This window comes from Asterias rubens, chromosome 8 (genome assembly GCF_902459465.1).
Source record: "Asterias rubens chromosome 8, eAstRub1.3, whole genome shotgun sequence".
Lineage (NCBI taxonomy): Eukaryota > Metazoa > Echinodermata > Asteroidea > Forcipulatida > Asteriidae > Asterias > Asterias rubens.
The window spans coordinates 16,842,832-16,860,038 of NC_047069.1; the positions used below are offsets into that span (position 1 = coordinate 16,842,832).

Sequence of the window (17,207 nt, forward strand, 5' to 3'; positions counted from 1 at the left end):
GATTTGCTGCTGCAGCGCCGGTGTCAGATGCATTTGTGTCCGCCATGCAATACTGTCAGCTCCGGACACTTTTGCATATGCAATCGTGTCCGGGGCTATGCAAGAACCGTCCGGCGGATATGTACATGACTGTACATATGTATGTGCGCGCGTAAGCGAGCATGCATGCACTGAACCTACGTATATGCAGCATGAATATGCACGTATTATCATTCATGACATGCACTTAGCTCGTAAAAAAAACCGGCGAACGTGTTCCGTCGGCCCATGGAGCAATAAACTATTGTCGACCAAGGGCGTTTAATTTACTGCAAGGACGGTTTTTGCACGGGGGCGGACACAACTGCATATGCAAATGTGTCCGGGCGGACACAATTGCATCATGCAGCAGCAGCAGCGTCCGGGCGGACACGATTTCATTTATGCAAAACCGTCCGGCGGACATAATTGCATATGCAATAATGTTCTCCGGATAGTATTGCATAGGGTGCATTCGATTAGCTTTCCTGGGTCGACCCCGGTGTGTGGCGTTTTCTTTTTCCAGGACGAACGTGTGCAGATAATTACCCACGTTCGTCCTGGGCAAAAAAACCGCCACACACCGGGGTCGACCCAGTGAAGCTAAACGAACGCACCCATTGAGGACATAATTGCATGCGACTCACACCGGCACCGGATAAAAATAAAATTGTGTTTAAAGGGCGCCCTCTAGAGGTAAGTTTGTCTCAGTGAATTAAAATGGCAGCGCGCATAGTGAATGCAGCGAAAACGGTGCGAACACACTGGAAAAAGTCTACATTTGCAGCAGTGTTTGCCACATGGGGTGTATACTACCTTCAGGATAAATATAAGTATGTATACAATAGTCTCTTAACACCAAAGGTGTAAGAACGAACGAATTCTTTCAGTTAAAGTCATGTGTGTCTGCTGTGCTATATGTTATGTGTACATGTATGTGCCACCACCCTGACCACCGCACGCGGTACAGACAGAGTCAGTAAAATTTGTCACTGACAAATTATCCAGGGGCCAATTTCATAGAGCTGCGTGAGCAAAAAATAATATGGTTAAGCACAAAATAGCTTGCTTATTTTACACATGTTACTGGCCAAAATTGCATGCCATTTACATTGCTTGTGACTGGAATTTAGCTAATGACATGTTTACTTAGCATGCCACATAACATCTGTCTGAGTGGAGTCTTGGCCGGTATTCTGATTTTACAAAGCATGGATTTGTTTGCAGCAAGTGAGTAGGCTGGTGCCCGCGTGTACAGCGCTTGGTGACCAAAAAGTAAACCGCTGAGCATATTGAGAAGTAAAAAAACCCTGCGATGCGACATAAATACAACAGAGAGTACCGAGCAGAAAACTTATTTTTTGAAGATGTTTTTTAATTTAATTAACTCAACAAAAAGGCAATACAAGCATCATGAATGTATATTGAGTGTGTAGGGTAAGTTTTGGTTGTGTAGTACAAAGGAAATTTAAGTTATTGGTGGCTAACGGTCGTAAAACTTTCATCTATCAACCCCTGATTTAAAAAACGTATAGCGTTAAAGCCATTGGACCTTTTCGGTACAGAAAAAACAAAAAAAGTTCACAGATTTACAAATAATTTACAGGGTTTACAGAAGGTAATGGTGAAAGACTTCTCTTGAAATATTAGTCCATGAAATGCTTTACTTTTTGAGATATACATTCTCGTTAGCGAGAATTACGGATTTATTTTAAACACATTTCATGACACGGCAAAACGCGCGAAAACAAGAGTGGGTTTTCCCGTTATTTTCTCCCGACTCCGATGGCTGATTGAGCCTAAATTTTCACAGGTTTGTTGTTTTATATATAAGTTGTGATACACGAAGTGTGGGACTTGGACAATACTGTTTACCGAAAGTGTATAATGGCTTTAAGGAGGCCCAAAATATTAGACCCCTATAAGGCTCACGGGGGAGCCTTATAGTTTCTAGAAGTAGTAATCACCCACCACATACCTTACTTTATACAAACAATGGGCGACCTGGCATATGTGAGTTTGTGCATGCGCACTTGGTTCTTCACGCAACAATGGTGTCGTATGTCGTATGGATGTAATAAAGAAGGAACAACTTTTTTTTGCTTTTTTGAGGCCTGATAAAATTTGTGTACGCTTTCGTACACAAAATCGAAAAACACAATTGAATACCAACCATCCTCGTGTGCTAATACCCAAATTTTGAACCACCTAGTGACCGGAAAGTCGCAAAAAATGTAGAAATATGCTGTGATATTTCCATGAAAACACCAAAAACGGTAAAAGAAGAAGTCGATTACAACACACCTTCTGGGAAAAAAACTTTCTGTACAAGAGATCTAAACACGCATGTACATGTAATCGATTGCCTGCAGGAGGTCTGCCATCTTTTCCCACTGGTAAGACAGGGGTATTGTCAGGGTTTTCTTTTGTTACTCTACGGCTTGGCGGGTCGTTCGAACTCCTGCTCTTCCTTCCTCAATGATCTAATGTAGTTGCGATAACATAACCCTCCTCCCGATGGCGGAGCCGCAGAGTTACGGGATTCTTTCGAGCGGTAGATGGGAACAGCTACATGTACTTAGCTAGTCACCAGATTTGCCCCATTTTTACCACTTTCGAAAATCATTACACAAATTCTAATCTAAGAACACGAACTTGATCCTCAAAAAGAACTCAATGTCAACTATCAGTAATGAATCCTTTCATAACACTCCATTGAGGAAATATTTTGAAGAAAAAGGACAAAAACTCACCAGAGCCCGGAGCGACATGGTAACAAAATTTCCCAAGTTGATATTTTAAACTTGAGTGGGCGGAGCTTCGGCTCTGTGTGCCCAATGATTAATGGAACTTGAGACGACTTGGGACCGAGATGACTTGACACTGTGTTGACTTCCCACTAAGTGTACTAGACCCGAGCTGATGTCCGACTGGTTTAACCTATTGTATCTGATGTTTTTATTTTACAGGGCAAACCTTCTGAGAGAAGAATTCTGTCGCAGAGCAGTCGTAAGTATTCCTGTACTAAAGAAGTTATGTTTTTTTCTTAATTTGAAAGTGAAACATTCTCATCATGCCTGGTTCAGTACTTTCATATAAAAACCAAATACCACTAAGTCTATTGAGCTACAAACAAAGAAACTCTCCACTATCCTCCAGAAACCCACTACACTGTAATGCTATACAACAAATTCAGAATAAAACATTGTGAGAAAGTGTTTAGACGTTTATTTCAGCAGGCCTGATACTTCACGGAGGCAACGGAGGCGATTGCCTCCGTTGCCCCTTGTCATTGCCTTGGTGCCCTTGAAATGCTCCAGTAGAAATTTACAATTCCCTCATAGGGTGCCCTTTGCCAAAGAGAAAATGCCTTGGTGCCCTTACCCTTTCAAAAACGAAGCATACAGGCCTGTTTCAGTATTGGCAACAAAAGAAAAACATCAAATGTAATACAAGCATTATACAGTCTACAGAATTGAGACATAATTATAACATGGCTAAAGATACTCCGTTAAGTTATTACCAACATGCAGGGGAAATTTGAAGCATAGTGCTTTTTTAAAATTTACCCTGGGACAGACAAGACTAGGACTAGACAAGGACAGACAGACGGACGAGACCAGCCAGATAAGTAAATAGGTACATTGTTTTGAGTGAAACAAGATGATTACAATGACATTTAACAGTTGTCACTATTGGCCTAGTATTTTAAGAAAGATGTTTTATTTTTTCTTGAGAAACTTTCAAGCGTGAGGGATTGCTTAATGGTTTGGAGGTTGTTCCAAAATATTATACCATTTGAAATAAGACTATTTTTAGAATATGAAGTTCGGCTGAAGTTAATATGAAAATCACCCTTTGATGCACCACGAGTGTTATGTGAATGAACTGATGAAGATAGGGTAAAACAGTCATTGAAATTGGCAGGCAATATACCACATTTATATTTGTACATGAATTTACCTAAGTTAAAGCTATCCAGGTCAGCCAACTTAAGCACCCGTACAGTAGTGCTGCAAACAGGGGAGTTGTGTGTTCTAGAAATCTAGACTTTGTAACAATTCGAACAGCTTTCTTTTGTAAAAGGAACAATTTGGTACAATTTTGCTGTGGTAAATCAACAGCAAAGTTTGGATATTGATAAAGGTCAGTATGACGGCCTGAATGATCAACGTAATAGGACCTGCAGTACCCTGACCTACAAAGTCAGACAACTTTTGGAAAAGCATTTTGGAGGATTTTGGCCGAGTGGTCAAGCTTTCTGGACTCAGGTTATAGTGTTTCTGATCAGTAGAATTTGGATTCAAGTCAGTAATGATGATTGCGTTCAACACCCCTTTAAAAGATGAACTTCTTTTTAAAAGCATGTGCATGTTCCAGAATCTGTAAACTGTCATCACCCACAAGTAACCAATGATCATTGACCTGAGATGTGGGGATGGTTAAGATATGGTTTTGATAAAATCTTTCTAATCCTGCAGATTTATGGTCAGCAGTCCATTAAATATGCAACAGAGAAACCAAGAAAGGTGACAGTAATCTTGAATCCAGCGGCCAGAAAAGGGTAAGTTTTATCTTCCAAGTTAAACTAGTCTTCGTGTCCTTGTGACCGAGTCATCGGCGTGTCGGTTTGAATCCTATTCATTGCTCGTTCAATGTCAAATTATTTCCAGTCCAGCAAGTGACCAAAGTCATCAGGGTGTTAGTCTTGATTAGAGATGTTCATTTTGTAAAGTAGTCACCGATATCACAACAGGAATTATATCTGTAGGCCCTATCACACAAACATCTGCTTTGGTCCAGATTTGTAGACTTGTCCAGTCCGTCCGAGCCAGTCGATGTTGAGCCCTCTACTGGTGACTAATACAAATACATTGTCACCAATCCAAACTATCAGAGTGTCGGTTCAAATCCCATTCAGCGATTCCATAGGAGATGTTTTTGATCTCGGACAAAGAGACAACTAAAAGTCTGCAAAACTGTATCCGTTCTTCTATGACCTGTATGAGCTCCTGTATCTTTTGCTGACGTGTATGCAAAAACACGATAGTCGCGGATACTAAATGATGATGTATCAGTATCTGTATAGTGTATCCGTAGACTTGCGAAACCTCTTTATTATCCAAATGTTTTTTGTTTTGTAGAAAAGCTAAAAAGTTGTTTGAGAAGAACGCCGTTCCTCTGCTACATCTTGCTGGAATTGACGTTGAAATCATTAAGGTATGTTCCAATTGTAACTTTGTGTTGGACCGATGAATGCACTAGAAAAATTATCATGCTTTATATTGGATCAGGCACACCAGAATAAACAGAGTCCAACAGTTTGGGCGTTGAGTTACTGTATGGTGTTGGACTGAGGACTGCACTAGGAAACTGATTATGCTTTACATGGGATCAGGCATACCACTATTATCATAGTCAAACAGTTTAGGTGTTGAGTTACTGTATGGTGTTGGACTGAGGACTGCACTAGTAAACTGATTATGCTTTACATGGGATCACGCCTACCACCATAATCAGAGTCCAACAGTTTGGGTGTTGAGTTACTGAATGGTGTTGGACTGAGGACTGCACTAGTAAACTGATTATGCTTTACATGGGATCAGGCATACCACCATAATCAGAGCCCAACAGTTTGGGAGTTGAGTTAGTGTGTGGTGTTGGACTGAGGACTGCACTAGTAAACTGATTATGCTTTACATGGGATCAGGCATACCACCATAATCAGAGTCCAACAGTTTGGGTGTTGAGTTACTGTATGGTGTTGAATTGAGGACTGCACTAGTAAACTGATTATGCTTTACATGGGATCAGGCATACCACCGTAATCTGAGTCCAACGGTTTGGGAGTTGAGTTACTGAATGGTGTTGGACTGAGGACTGCAGTAGTAAACTGATCATGCTTTACATGGGATCAGGCCTACCACCCTATTCAGAGTCCAACAGTTTGGGAGTTGAGTTACTGTATGGTGTTGGACTGAGGACTGCACTAGTAAACTGATTATGCTTTACATGGGATCACGCATACCACCATAATAAGAGTTCAATTGTTTCAGAATTGAGTTAAAATAAATGGATTTTGTAAGAGTGAGGAAAGATTGCATATATCACTCAACTAGAGCTGAAGTTAACAGTCATTTTCTGACTTCACCTTACAGACTGAGAGTGAGGGGAACGCCAAGGAGAAAGTCAGTTATGTTGAGTCCACAGATGCCCTGGTGATCGCTGGTGGTGATGGTACGGTTGGAGAAGTCATTACTGGTCTGCTACGAAGGGAGGATGAAGCGACGGTCAGTTTAAAATGGCCTCTGGGAATCATTCCGCTGGGTACAACTAACAGCTTAGCCAAGTTCTTATATGCAAGTGCAGAGTCAGATGTGAGGTGAGTGGTAACTCATTGTCAGAATCATCAGGACCAGCTTATAATCAAGATTTAGAAAGTACGGTACAAATTGGCAGCTACAGTGATGGTTACTGCTAGATTCTAGCGCCATACACCTCTCTTGATATTTATGCATGACGTCATATTCTTACCCAAAATGAGGCTATGGGCACACGTCCCCCATCACTCGCCATGGCTGCGCCTATCGCCTCGTTTTGGATTAGCATTGTGACGTACCTCATGCATAAAATATTAAGAAAGGCAAATTATCCGCTGAAGTATAGCACGTCCTTAGCAACACCCTTGGCAAGAGCCGTAGTTGTAGCTGAAAATTTGGACATGGCCTAATAATATCACAGCCTTTTCAGTGCGCTCAATGTTTAAATGGAAGGTCCAATGACAAGGTCCAATACCAACCCATGACTCATAGCATGTACTCTGTTAAGCCCTGGTCCCACTGCAGCGATAACAAGAACGATAACAACCACGACGCAAAGAGAACGCGCTCTATTGGTTGAATTGCTCCACGCAGAATACGCACACGCTCATTCAACCAATAGAATGCGTTGGCATCGTTATCGTTCTCGTTATGGCTGCAGTGGGACCGGGCCTTTACCCTGTTTTTTTTTTCTTCTTGCCCCTGGTGCAACTTCATAAAGTTTCCAAAGACTTTCAGATTTTGCAAAGATTGTTTGTAAAATGCGCAGTACACAGTAATACCTGTAGGGATTTTGACTTCCAAAATGGTACAACCAAGATTTGGGTGATGAAGTCAGGGTCTTAACACTGGTCTGATATACTCTTTACTCTTAGGTGGATGGGTAATGCAGCAATGGCAGTCATTAAAGGAGTAACAGAACCAGTAGATGTCATGGCAATACAGGTAAGGAGTCGACATACATCAGGGCCTAATTTCATGAAACCTGTTAGCACAAAATTGCTTAACAAAATTCCACAAAAGTTTACATTGCTGCAACTGGCGCCCCACTTATCTTTTGCTTGGCAAAGAAATTGGCTTAACAGACAGTTCTGCTCAACAGCATTATAAATACAATATGGCCCAGGTCTCCTTGATTAAAGAGGATTAAGAAAAAGTTTGTTTAAAGGCAGTGGACACTATTGGTAATTACTAAAAATAATTATTAGCATAAAACCTTACTTGGTAACGAGTAATGGGGAGAGGTTAATAGTTGAAAACATTCTGAGGAACGTCTCCCTCTGAAGTGACATAGTTTTCGAGAAAGAAGTAATTTTCCACGAATTTGATTTTGAGACCTCATAATAATTTAAATTTGAGGTCTCGAAGTCAAGCATCTGAAAGCACACAACTTCGTGTGACAAGGGTATTTTTTTCTTTCATCATTATCTCGAACTTCGATGAACAATTGAGTTCAAATTTTTACTGGTTAGTTATTTTATGCATATGTTGAGATACAACAAGTGAGAAGACTGATCTTTGACAATTACCAATAGCGTCCAGTGTCTTTAAGCTGCGTCAAATTTTAAGATACTTTGGCTCTTACTGCGGCTAGTGGCTGCAGTGATAACATTGACGACTGTGACTTTCGGTGTTGTATGGTGGGAGCTGCTTGTCAACCTTTTCCCCCATGAAACAATGTGGCAATTCGGTAGAGAGCACACTATTGTGAGTTAACTAATTCAAATTTAAAACCTCTTAAAGGCAGTGGACACTATTGGTAATTACTGAAAATAATTATAATCATAAAACCTTTCTTGATTACAAGTAATAGGGAGAGGTTGATAGTATGAAACATTGTGCAAAACAGCTCCCTCTGAAGTGACATAGTTCTCGAGAAAGAAGTAATTTTCCACAAATTTGATTCTGAGACCTCAAGTTAAGAATTTGAGGTCTCGAAATCAAGCATCTGAAAGCACACAACTTCCTGTGATGATGGTGCTTTTTCACAAGGGTGTTTTTTCTTTCATTAATATCTCGCAACTTCGACGACCGATTGAGCTCAAATTTTCACAGGTTTGTTATTTTATCAATATGTTGAGATACATGAACTGTGAAGACTAGCTTTTGACAATTACCAATAGTGTCCAATGTCTTTAAGAGAGTTAGAAATGCAGATGGTGAACACTGACTGGCTGAATTTTAAACAATTGAGGGTTGAACAAAGACAATTGACCAGAGCAGGACTTGAACCAACGACCTCCACAATAACATGTCGCCCGCTCTACCAACTGAGCTATCAAATCCTTAGGTTGGAGGTCTCCCTATTTTGTCAACATCTTTGTTCAGAGGTGCCAGTCAGAAGCCATTTAAAGGAACATTACAGAATTGGTTTTTGCCAACAAAACCGTTGCTGGCAGTGTAAGCACTTAATGTAATCCACCCTATACATTAACTTGTCGAAGTTTGAGATTGATCGGCCATCTAGATCGCGAGAGAATAGTGAAAAACCAATTACCAATTTTGCATTGCATCGATGCCCAAACAAAAATGAATAAAACGCTCACTGAGCGATTAACTCCAAACGCGAAATTAGATTATTTATTTCTCATCAAGTATGACATTTCAGACAGAAATATTTCAAGGGATGTTTTCTACTATCATCATTATTAGACCGTGTAAGTTTTATGTAAATCTGTGATCATCACGATTTTTGTTTCTTACCAATTCTGTAATGTTCCTTTAACTTGTAACTGCTGTTATAGCAAGGGATTACAATGATAGCCTGGGATTCTTTAGTGCAAAAGGAAATTTTAAAAACCTGTTACCTCTTTTTTCCTTGTTTTTCTTTTTTTCTCTGTTTTTTGTTTCAATAGGGAGAAGATGGACGAAGTGTTTTCACAGTAAACAGTCTAGAATGGGGACCCCTTCATGAAGCCAGGGAAAACAACACAAAGTAAGTTCACAACACACTTTGTAACTTCTGAATCATAAATGGAGTCAAACTACAAACACTTGCAGTCAATCTGACAGTCTGAGACAATAGAGTAGCAAGACTGGCTAAACTGGTCTCTAGAATGCAGCAGTCAGGGGTTCGAATCCAACCCAAGTAGTCTGTTGATTTCTTTCCCTGCTGGATTCTGGAACCACCCAGTATGCAGCAGTGTTGTAGTCAAACCCAATAGTCTGAGACCATAAAGTACCAAGACTGGCAAAACTCTAGAATGCAGCAGTCAGGGGTTCGAATCCAACCCAAGTAGTCTGTTGATTTCTTTCCCTGCAGGATTCTGGAAGCACCCAGTATGCAGCAGTGTTGTAGTCAAACCCGATAGTCTGAGACCATAGAGTACCAAGACTGGCAAAACTGGTCTCTAGAACTACAACACTGTTAAACAGTGCTTATCAACATATTATAATTCTACAAATGCTGTCTTACAGATACTGGTACTTTGGCCCCTTAAAATGGAGACTGACATATGTATTCAACAGCCTGAAAAGTGTAAGTTCATATATTTATTATTCCAATAACTATTTTTTGATGTTAAGTCACTAGTTATAGTGCCATTCTGCTTCTGCTTGTATCTGTACTCAACGTCCTGTTTTGGTTCTCCGAGGAAATTTTTTTTTTAGAAAGAATATCTGCTCAAACATTAAACCAGACTTAAAACCCCAACAAAAAAGTTTAGTAGCAATCCAGTGATGTTCTGTGCCATTGATTCTCATCAAATTAATAAAAGTGACTTTGTAGCCATTCCCAGATCAGCCTAAACCTCAAATGATGAAGCAAATGTCTAGTTATAAGCGCCCAACAATTTGTTTTGTTTCGTCATTCGCATTTTTACAGATTTCATCTACAAATAATTGTATCCTGAGTGATAACCCTTTTAGTCCAAATGGCAACTCTATTAACAAAGATGATATACAAACAAACGGCACAACATTCTGAGCACAAAGGCCATTTGTTGAAAAAAACTATAGTTTTGTCTATGCTCACCCTCAGTACCAAAGCTTACTATTGTTAGCATGAGAAAGATCAGTTCTTTGTAATGATGGAATGAATAAGGGTTGCTATCACGCAATCCCTTAAAGTTTGAATGGAAGGATTTGAAATGCCAAACAATTACGGAGCGCCATATGGTTGCAAAAAAAAAAATGTTGTTTGGGTTTACAGATCACACTGAGAACACAAAGACCAAGAACTTAAAACATTTATTTGGTTGATCTGAATGATTTTAGTATGATATGAAATGAGATACAATAAGTAAGATATTTTGTATTACTTAAAGACAGTGGACACTATTGGTAATTATCAAAGACTAGCCTTCTCACTTGGTGTTTCTCAACATATGCATAAAATAACAAACCTGTGAAAATTTGAGCTCATTCAGTCATCAAAGTTGCGAGATAATAATGAAAGAAAAAACACCCTTGTCACATGAAGTTGTGTGCATTAAGATGGTTGATTTCGAGACCTCAAGTTCTAAATCTGAGGTCTCAAAATCAAATTCGTGGAAAATTACTTCTTTCTCAAAAACTATGCCTTTTCAGAGGGAGCCGTTTCTCACAATGTTTTATACCATCAACCTCTCCCCATTGCTCGTCACCAAGAAAGCTTTTATGCTAATAATTATTTTGAGTAATTACCAATAGTGTCCACTGCCTTTAATATGCTCGAAAATGAAATCGTCAAAGTAATAATAAGGTTTGAACATTTCAACACAAGCTTTCTTCTGTGTAAGAATTTGTGCTTCTTGCTTGAATGTGGGTGGGCACCAGTGGTTGTTTATCTCAAAACCGAGAGAGGTTTAACAAACTTTACTTCCCATCTTACCAGGTTTGGCCACCAGTACTCTCTGCAAACATTAAACACAGACCTCCCGTTGATGAAATTGAACCTGTTAATGAAGTAGCTACATCAATTGGTATTGACTGGTGGGCATGGATACAGAGGTTGATGATATGGAGGACTGCCCCACCCACACAGGAAAATAAAGGTACGCTATAGTGGTGTGTCGTGGTTGTGGATTAGAGCACCAGACTGTGGAGTTTCTGTTCAGCAGAGTGTGGGTTCAAGTCCCGGACGTGGTACTCGGTCCTCAAAGGTCCTGTCACACTGCTGTGAAAAGAGCAAATGTGTGCCCGACGTTCTTGGAAATTTGGGTGTACATTCGTTGTTAATATTTCGAGACACGCTGTCTTTCGTTCAGGACACGCTTTTGGCATAAGTTGTTTTCGTAACAGTTTGCCTACAATTACATTTGAAGATCCACTAACATGTGCTTTTTCTCTATTAAGTGTTCATGTCAGACTGTTGCGAAAAGAGCTAATGGGTGCCCGACGTTCTTGGAAATTTTTGTGTACATTCGTTGTTATTAGTTCGAGACACGATGTCATTCGTTCGTGACATGTTTTGGCAAAGGTTTTATTCGTAAGCAGTTAGCCTACAATATTCTTGGAGATCCACTCACTTTTGACTTTTCCCTATTTAATGATCATGTTTATGTCGATTTAAAGCCATTGGACACTTTCGGAACAGAAACAAAAATTAAAAGTTCACAGATTTACAAATAACTTACAGGGTTTACATAAGGTAATGGTGAAAGACTTTTCTTTAAATATTATTCCATGAAATGCTTTACTTTTGAGAAAACATTAAAACACTGTCAATTCTCGATATCGAGATTTACTGATTTGTATTAAACACATGTCATGACACGGCAAAATGTGCGGAAACAAGGGTGGGTTTTTCCGTTATTTTCTCCCGACTGATTGAGCCTAAATTTTCACAGGTTTGTTATTTTGTATATAACTTTTGATACATGAAGTGTTGGCTCTTGACAATACTGTTTACCGAAAGTGTCCAATGGCTTTAAAGAGCTTACCTTACATTCTTCATGGTAATTTTATCTCTAGGATTCTTTTTAATTTGTCTACAGTCATATCCCTGCTCAAAGAGAAACATTTCTCTGAAGGAATGGTATTTAGATCAGTTGAAACTTTTTAACTTTTTGCCAGCTTTATGTATCTAGATTCCTTAAATTTTATTTTACTGTGTAATACTTTGATTTGTATAAATTTTGTCTGGTCCAGACTTTTATTGTTCTTTTCCAGCGCCTTGAGGCGGATTCTTTCTGCTATTGTGTTTGCGCTTTATAAACTTCTCAATATTATTATTATTAATATTGACTATTAACTGTTTTCCCAAATGATTACCAATCATTTATATTTCTTTCAGAGTTGGAAAATGAAGATCCAGAGATTCAGGGGGATAAAGAGGAAGAGATTGAATGGACAGAGGAGGACTTTGTTACCGTGGAGCTAGTGGTTTCTACCGGGAACACTGATGAAATCAAGAAGGTCAGGAACACCACACAAGTTTCTCATGTACTCCAACATTTAAGGGAACAGCTAACTAAAAACTTGGGATGGAAACCAAATTTACTCTCCCATAAATATATGACCTCTTATTGTTGATGACGTGCTAATTTAATTTTATATTTTTGATGTTTACCTGAGTTTGTTATTTCCCTTGAGATTAATTAGCTTATTCTGCGTGTCAATATTATCTACATATAGATAGATTTTGGTTTGGTCATGTGTTGGTAGTCCCAACTTAAAGGCGGTTTTGGTTTGAAACTTCTTTGACCACTACAGTTTTTATTTGTCTTTGTAAATCTTGTTTTTTTAATATTGGTGTTTCATATTTGATTCTTTTCTTGTACTATGGGGTGTCGTCGCCGAGCGAATAAGAGCACATAATTCAAGCTCCACTAACTTTGTTTGAATCCCGGTCGTGACACTTGTGTCCCTTAGCAAGACACGCAACTATGTATTATTGCTTTTCTCCATCCAGGGGTAAATGGGTACCTGTGAGGGCAGAGATGGTTCTTGTGCTTGATTTAGCCCAGTAGCGCATTCGTTGCATGAGGCTGTATACTCCCTTGGGAGCTGAGATGGTTTAAGGAATGATTTAAGGCCCAGTGACCAGGGGTAATAATTTGAAGCACTTTGAGACATCCTTCAGGTGTGAAAAGGCGCTATATAAGAACTTAATGTTGTTATTATTATTATTATTATTATTATTATTATTATTATTATTATTATTATTATTATTATTATATTTTATTATTTTGTTATATTATTATATTTATATTATTATTATTATTTTTTTTTAACTCTTTGAAATATATATTTTTGTAGAATCTCTTAGTAATTTGACTGGAATCAGCCTTTGGCTGCGATAGTTGTTGTTTTAATGAACCATTTCAAATCCAAATTAACTAACAATAACGCATTGTTATTACTACAGTCTCCCAGAGCTCTAACATTGACGACTGGCCCAACTGAAGTAACAAGAACAGAGTTTATCCAAGAAGGGTAAGGAATATTAACATACTATAAAAAGGAAGAAACTGTAAATAAATAGTAAACTTGGGGTACAACCATATGGTAATCTCATTTAATACATGTAGTGGGTGTGTTGGCTCCAAAAAAAAGATGGAGTGGTATCGACATTTCGAGCAGTATACTCTGCTCATCTCAGAAAATAAACAGAAAAGACTGCTGAACAACTTTCTACGAAGCAAAAATGAAGATACAAGTCACAGATGGTACATCTATAATAATAATTTGGCTAGTAACCTTATTCTGGTCAGCATGACATTGTTGTGCATAGCTATTTGTTGTGGTTAAGCACTTGTGAATTAGGCTTAGTTCTTTTGAGTCTATTAAGAACATGTCACATTTCAAACAATTCTTCCTCTTTTATGAATTCTACTTCTTTAGGTGGAGGAGGTTAAGTCCTAGCGAGGATCAAGACAGCAAAGTTAGCATTTATAAAACCCAAACGTCAACGGTTGGGGAGATCAAAATCACACCAGTCTTGAAAGAGGTATGCTAAGACAGGCCACACACTAGGCCCACCCCCCAGCCTTTCGCAATCTTATCTGGCATCCAGCACTCTTGAGCTACCATCAGTACTCTATACTTAGTCTGTACCATAGAATTATATATAAGAACTAGAGGGCGCACTAGCCTATTTACGCGCTCCGGCATGCGCGCAGGCGGCCATTTTCTAAGTTGACAAACTGGCATCTCACAGCGTGTGTTTGTGCGGCACATTTTGTAAGTTGAACAAACAGCATCGCGTGAGCATTCAATAAAAAAAACTCAAACATGCAGAATGACGCGCTTGTCATCTTGCGGTCCCGTGCCGTTTGTGCACGAAGCATCACTCGTGCGCCCTCTAGTTCTTATATATAACGCTATGGTCTGTACATGTATTTTTCTATAATACCAGCTTTAATAGTAGCTTCATGGTATTGGGGCTCATGCTTAAACAAATCTGACCTGTTCAAAAATTTTTGACTAATTAATGAGTGATGTAATTTACTAAATGCTTTTGTAGTCTGTTTCAAATAAACATAATGTTATGATGAGATTGCTGCCTGCTCGCACTAATCGCCATCTTCACTCTTGTGTCCCTATTGATATTGCGTTTTTTAAGGCAGGAATAGAAGACTAGTGCTGGTTCACAAGTTTTGCATATATTTTTAATAATAGTTATCATAATTTGTTTCTCTTGTTTTGTATACATGGCTAGACTGAGTGTGTGGTTGACATATGGATTTTATTCTTAAATCCTTGTGCACTGTTTCTTGTGCGATATTTGTTTCTTTTGCAACTTTTAACTCTTTGATATTTGTTGTGCTTTAAAAAAAGGGGGGGGAGAGTGGGCCTAATAAGGTTTCTTATGTCTTATCTTATTCAGATAAATATAAATAATTAAGATTACAATTTGTTTCCTTTTAACTTGACCTCAGGGTGAAGAAGCTTGGTATAGTGTTGACAATGAGAGGCTAGAAGCTCAGCCAATCACAGTCCAGCTACTACCCAGGAAACTTCAGTTCTTCACTGATAGACAAGATAGAGACAACATGATTGGTGAATCAAAAAGCACATGACCAACAGCTTATAGATTGATGATGAATTGGACAAAAAAGAGAGTCAGTATTCCATTCACAGATTCCACTTCTTAAGATGCAACAATTCATTGAAGATTCTGTTGACCTGGAATTGCACAGAGCCTCTGTTGCACCATGTCTTGGCCTTGGTGCCCCTTTGGAAGTTTCCAACGGAGCAACCTTGAAGATGGCCTGATTGGCAGAAAAGGTTTTGTACTTTGTATAAATCACTGTAACGTTGGCTGGTGTATTGAAACTCTCATAATAAAACAAAACGACGTAAATAAGTGGTACTATGATCGAAATATTGTTTTTATATTTCTTATGTTTCTCAGCATTCTGAGGCAAAGACAAAGTACCGGTTTTTGTTTCAATTGACCCCTTGCACGGGCGTCACCATGGTCACACACGGCGACTGATGCCACGCTCACTTCACTGAATAATACACGTTGACATTGACCACCAAAATGGCGCATCCAAGATTATTCTGATGATGACGTCGGGTGAAATGGGTCAATTGACTGAAAACATTGAACATTGATGCTGCAGCAAGTAGTGTCATGAAATTGGCTCTGGGGCCTTAGTTCATAAAGCATGTAAGCACAAAAAACTTACCAAGCACAACCAAATCTTGCTTAGCAAAAATAGATTACCAGCCAGAATCAAGTACAGTTACCATTGCTGTGATTGAAAACAACTCATTTCTTGCTTAGCGAAAACATTTGCTCAGTAAAATTTTCTGCTTAACAGATTTATGTAAGTGTGCCCTGATGACGAGTTTTAAAATTCTGTTACAAGTACAAGGTAAAGGTGACCTCTTCTTTCAATATAAACACTATAACTAGTAATAATAATAAGCCAGTTTTTATACAGTGCTTTTCACAACCAAGGGCGTCTAAAAACGCTTCCAACATTATTACCTTTGGTCACCGGTGTGGCGGTTTCAACTTTCCGCTGTGTTCAGTTTTCCCGGTAGCATTACGTCATGCGATGCCTGCACACAGCAAGCGAAAGTAGTCCATTTTTAGTGCCGTATTGAGTCGTCCATTACCCTCCGGTAGCTGTCATGGCGGCGTCCACGAGTCGAGTACAACTAGCGGCAAACGCATGGATCGTATGAGTTGTTTTTTATGCAAGCAGAGTGTGACCTGCCTAATGTTGTACATGTAAAGATGGGGCAAGAGATTTCGTGACTACACAGAAAATAATCGTAATAATAAACAATTTGGGGGTCACTGCTGAGAGAACTACACTACTCGCCAGGGTACTCGCGGCGGTATCTGACAGGTAACCCGGAAAACTGAACACGCCGGAAAGCTTAAACCGTTCCAACAACGTGGTGAAATGTCCGGCTACGTCACCCGGAAAACTGAAACCGCCACACCGGACCTTACTTCATTCCTTGCACCCTATCAGCTCCCTAAGGAGTAACCTATATACAGCCTGTACAACATTAATTATGCACTACTCGGTTAAGTCAATCACAAGAACCACTAAAACATCCAACACAGATTTCAGTTTGTATAAAATGTTTATTATCAGTTACTCATCTTTACAATGATATCTTGTAAAAGTCTCTTGGCAAGTAAAAAAAAATCTTTAAGTGACAGGATTCAACATTGCTTTCTACTTTTACTTTAAAATGTAATCCCGTGATTAAGTCAAGCCACTCCGGCTTTAGCTAGGACTGTTGGCTTCAACAGTAATGTTGAAGAATAGTACTTATTGTTATTGGCATTGAAGCCATAGCCACTAGCAAAGCCATTCATCCAGGCACAGTCTTATTGTGGACATTAAAGAGTCCAGTTTGAAGTAACTATCTCTTTCAGAGCCTGTTTTTTTGTTGTGTTTCTGAACCTAAACTGCCCAGCTTGTTGATGTTTTTTGAAACTCTGTAATAAAAAAGTATTTCTTACCAACCACGTAT

At 39.1% G+C, this 17,207-nt stretch overlaps 1 protein-coding gene across 1 annotated transcript; it reads left to right on the forward strand.

The window, feature by feature from the left end:
• Positions 1-738: 738 nt before the first annotated feature.
• LOC117294067 (acylglycerol kinase, mitochondrial-like) lies at positions 739-15,718 on the forward strand. The gene is made up of 13 exons (XM_033776584.1): positions 739-851; positions 2,988-3,027; positions 4,500-4,582; positions 5,163-5,238; positions 6,177-6,400; positions 7,214-7,283; positions 9,194-9,273; positions 9,756-9,816; positions 11,152-11,311; positions 12,553-12,674; positions 13,627-13,694; positions 14,103-14,208; positions 15,140-15,718. The coding sequence occupies exons 1-13, from the start codon at positions 739-741 to the stop codon at positions 15,278-15,280; spliced, it is 1,344 nt and encodes a 447-aa protein (XP_033632475.1). The 3' UTR covers positions 15,281-15,718.
• The last annotated feature ends 1,489 nt before the right edge of the window (positions 15,719-17,207 follow it).

Excerpts from the sequence above, each read along its gene's own strand:
- LOC117294067 (XM_033776584.1), top strand. The coding sequence starts at position 739 with ATGGCAGCGCGCATAGTGAATGCAGCGAAAACGGTGCGAACACACTGG. Across the intron at positions 3,028-4,499 it reads AATTCTGTCGCAGAGCAGTC|ATTTATGGTCAGCAGTCCAT; the intron begins GTAAGTATTCCT and ends CTAATCCTGCAG. Across the intron at positions 11,312-12,552 it reads ACCCACACAGGAAAATAAAG|AGTTGGAAAATGAAGATCCA; the intron begins GTACGCTATAGT and ends TATTTCTTTCAG.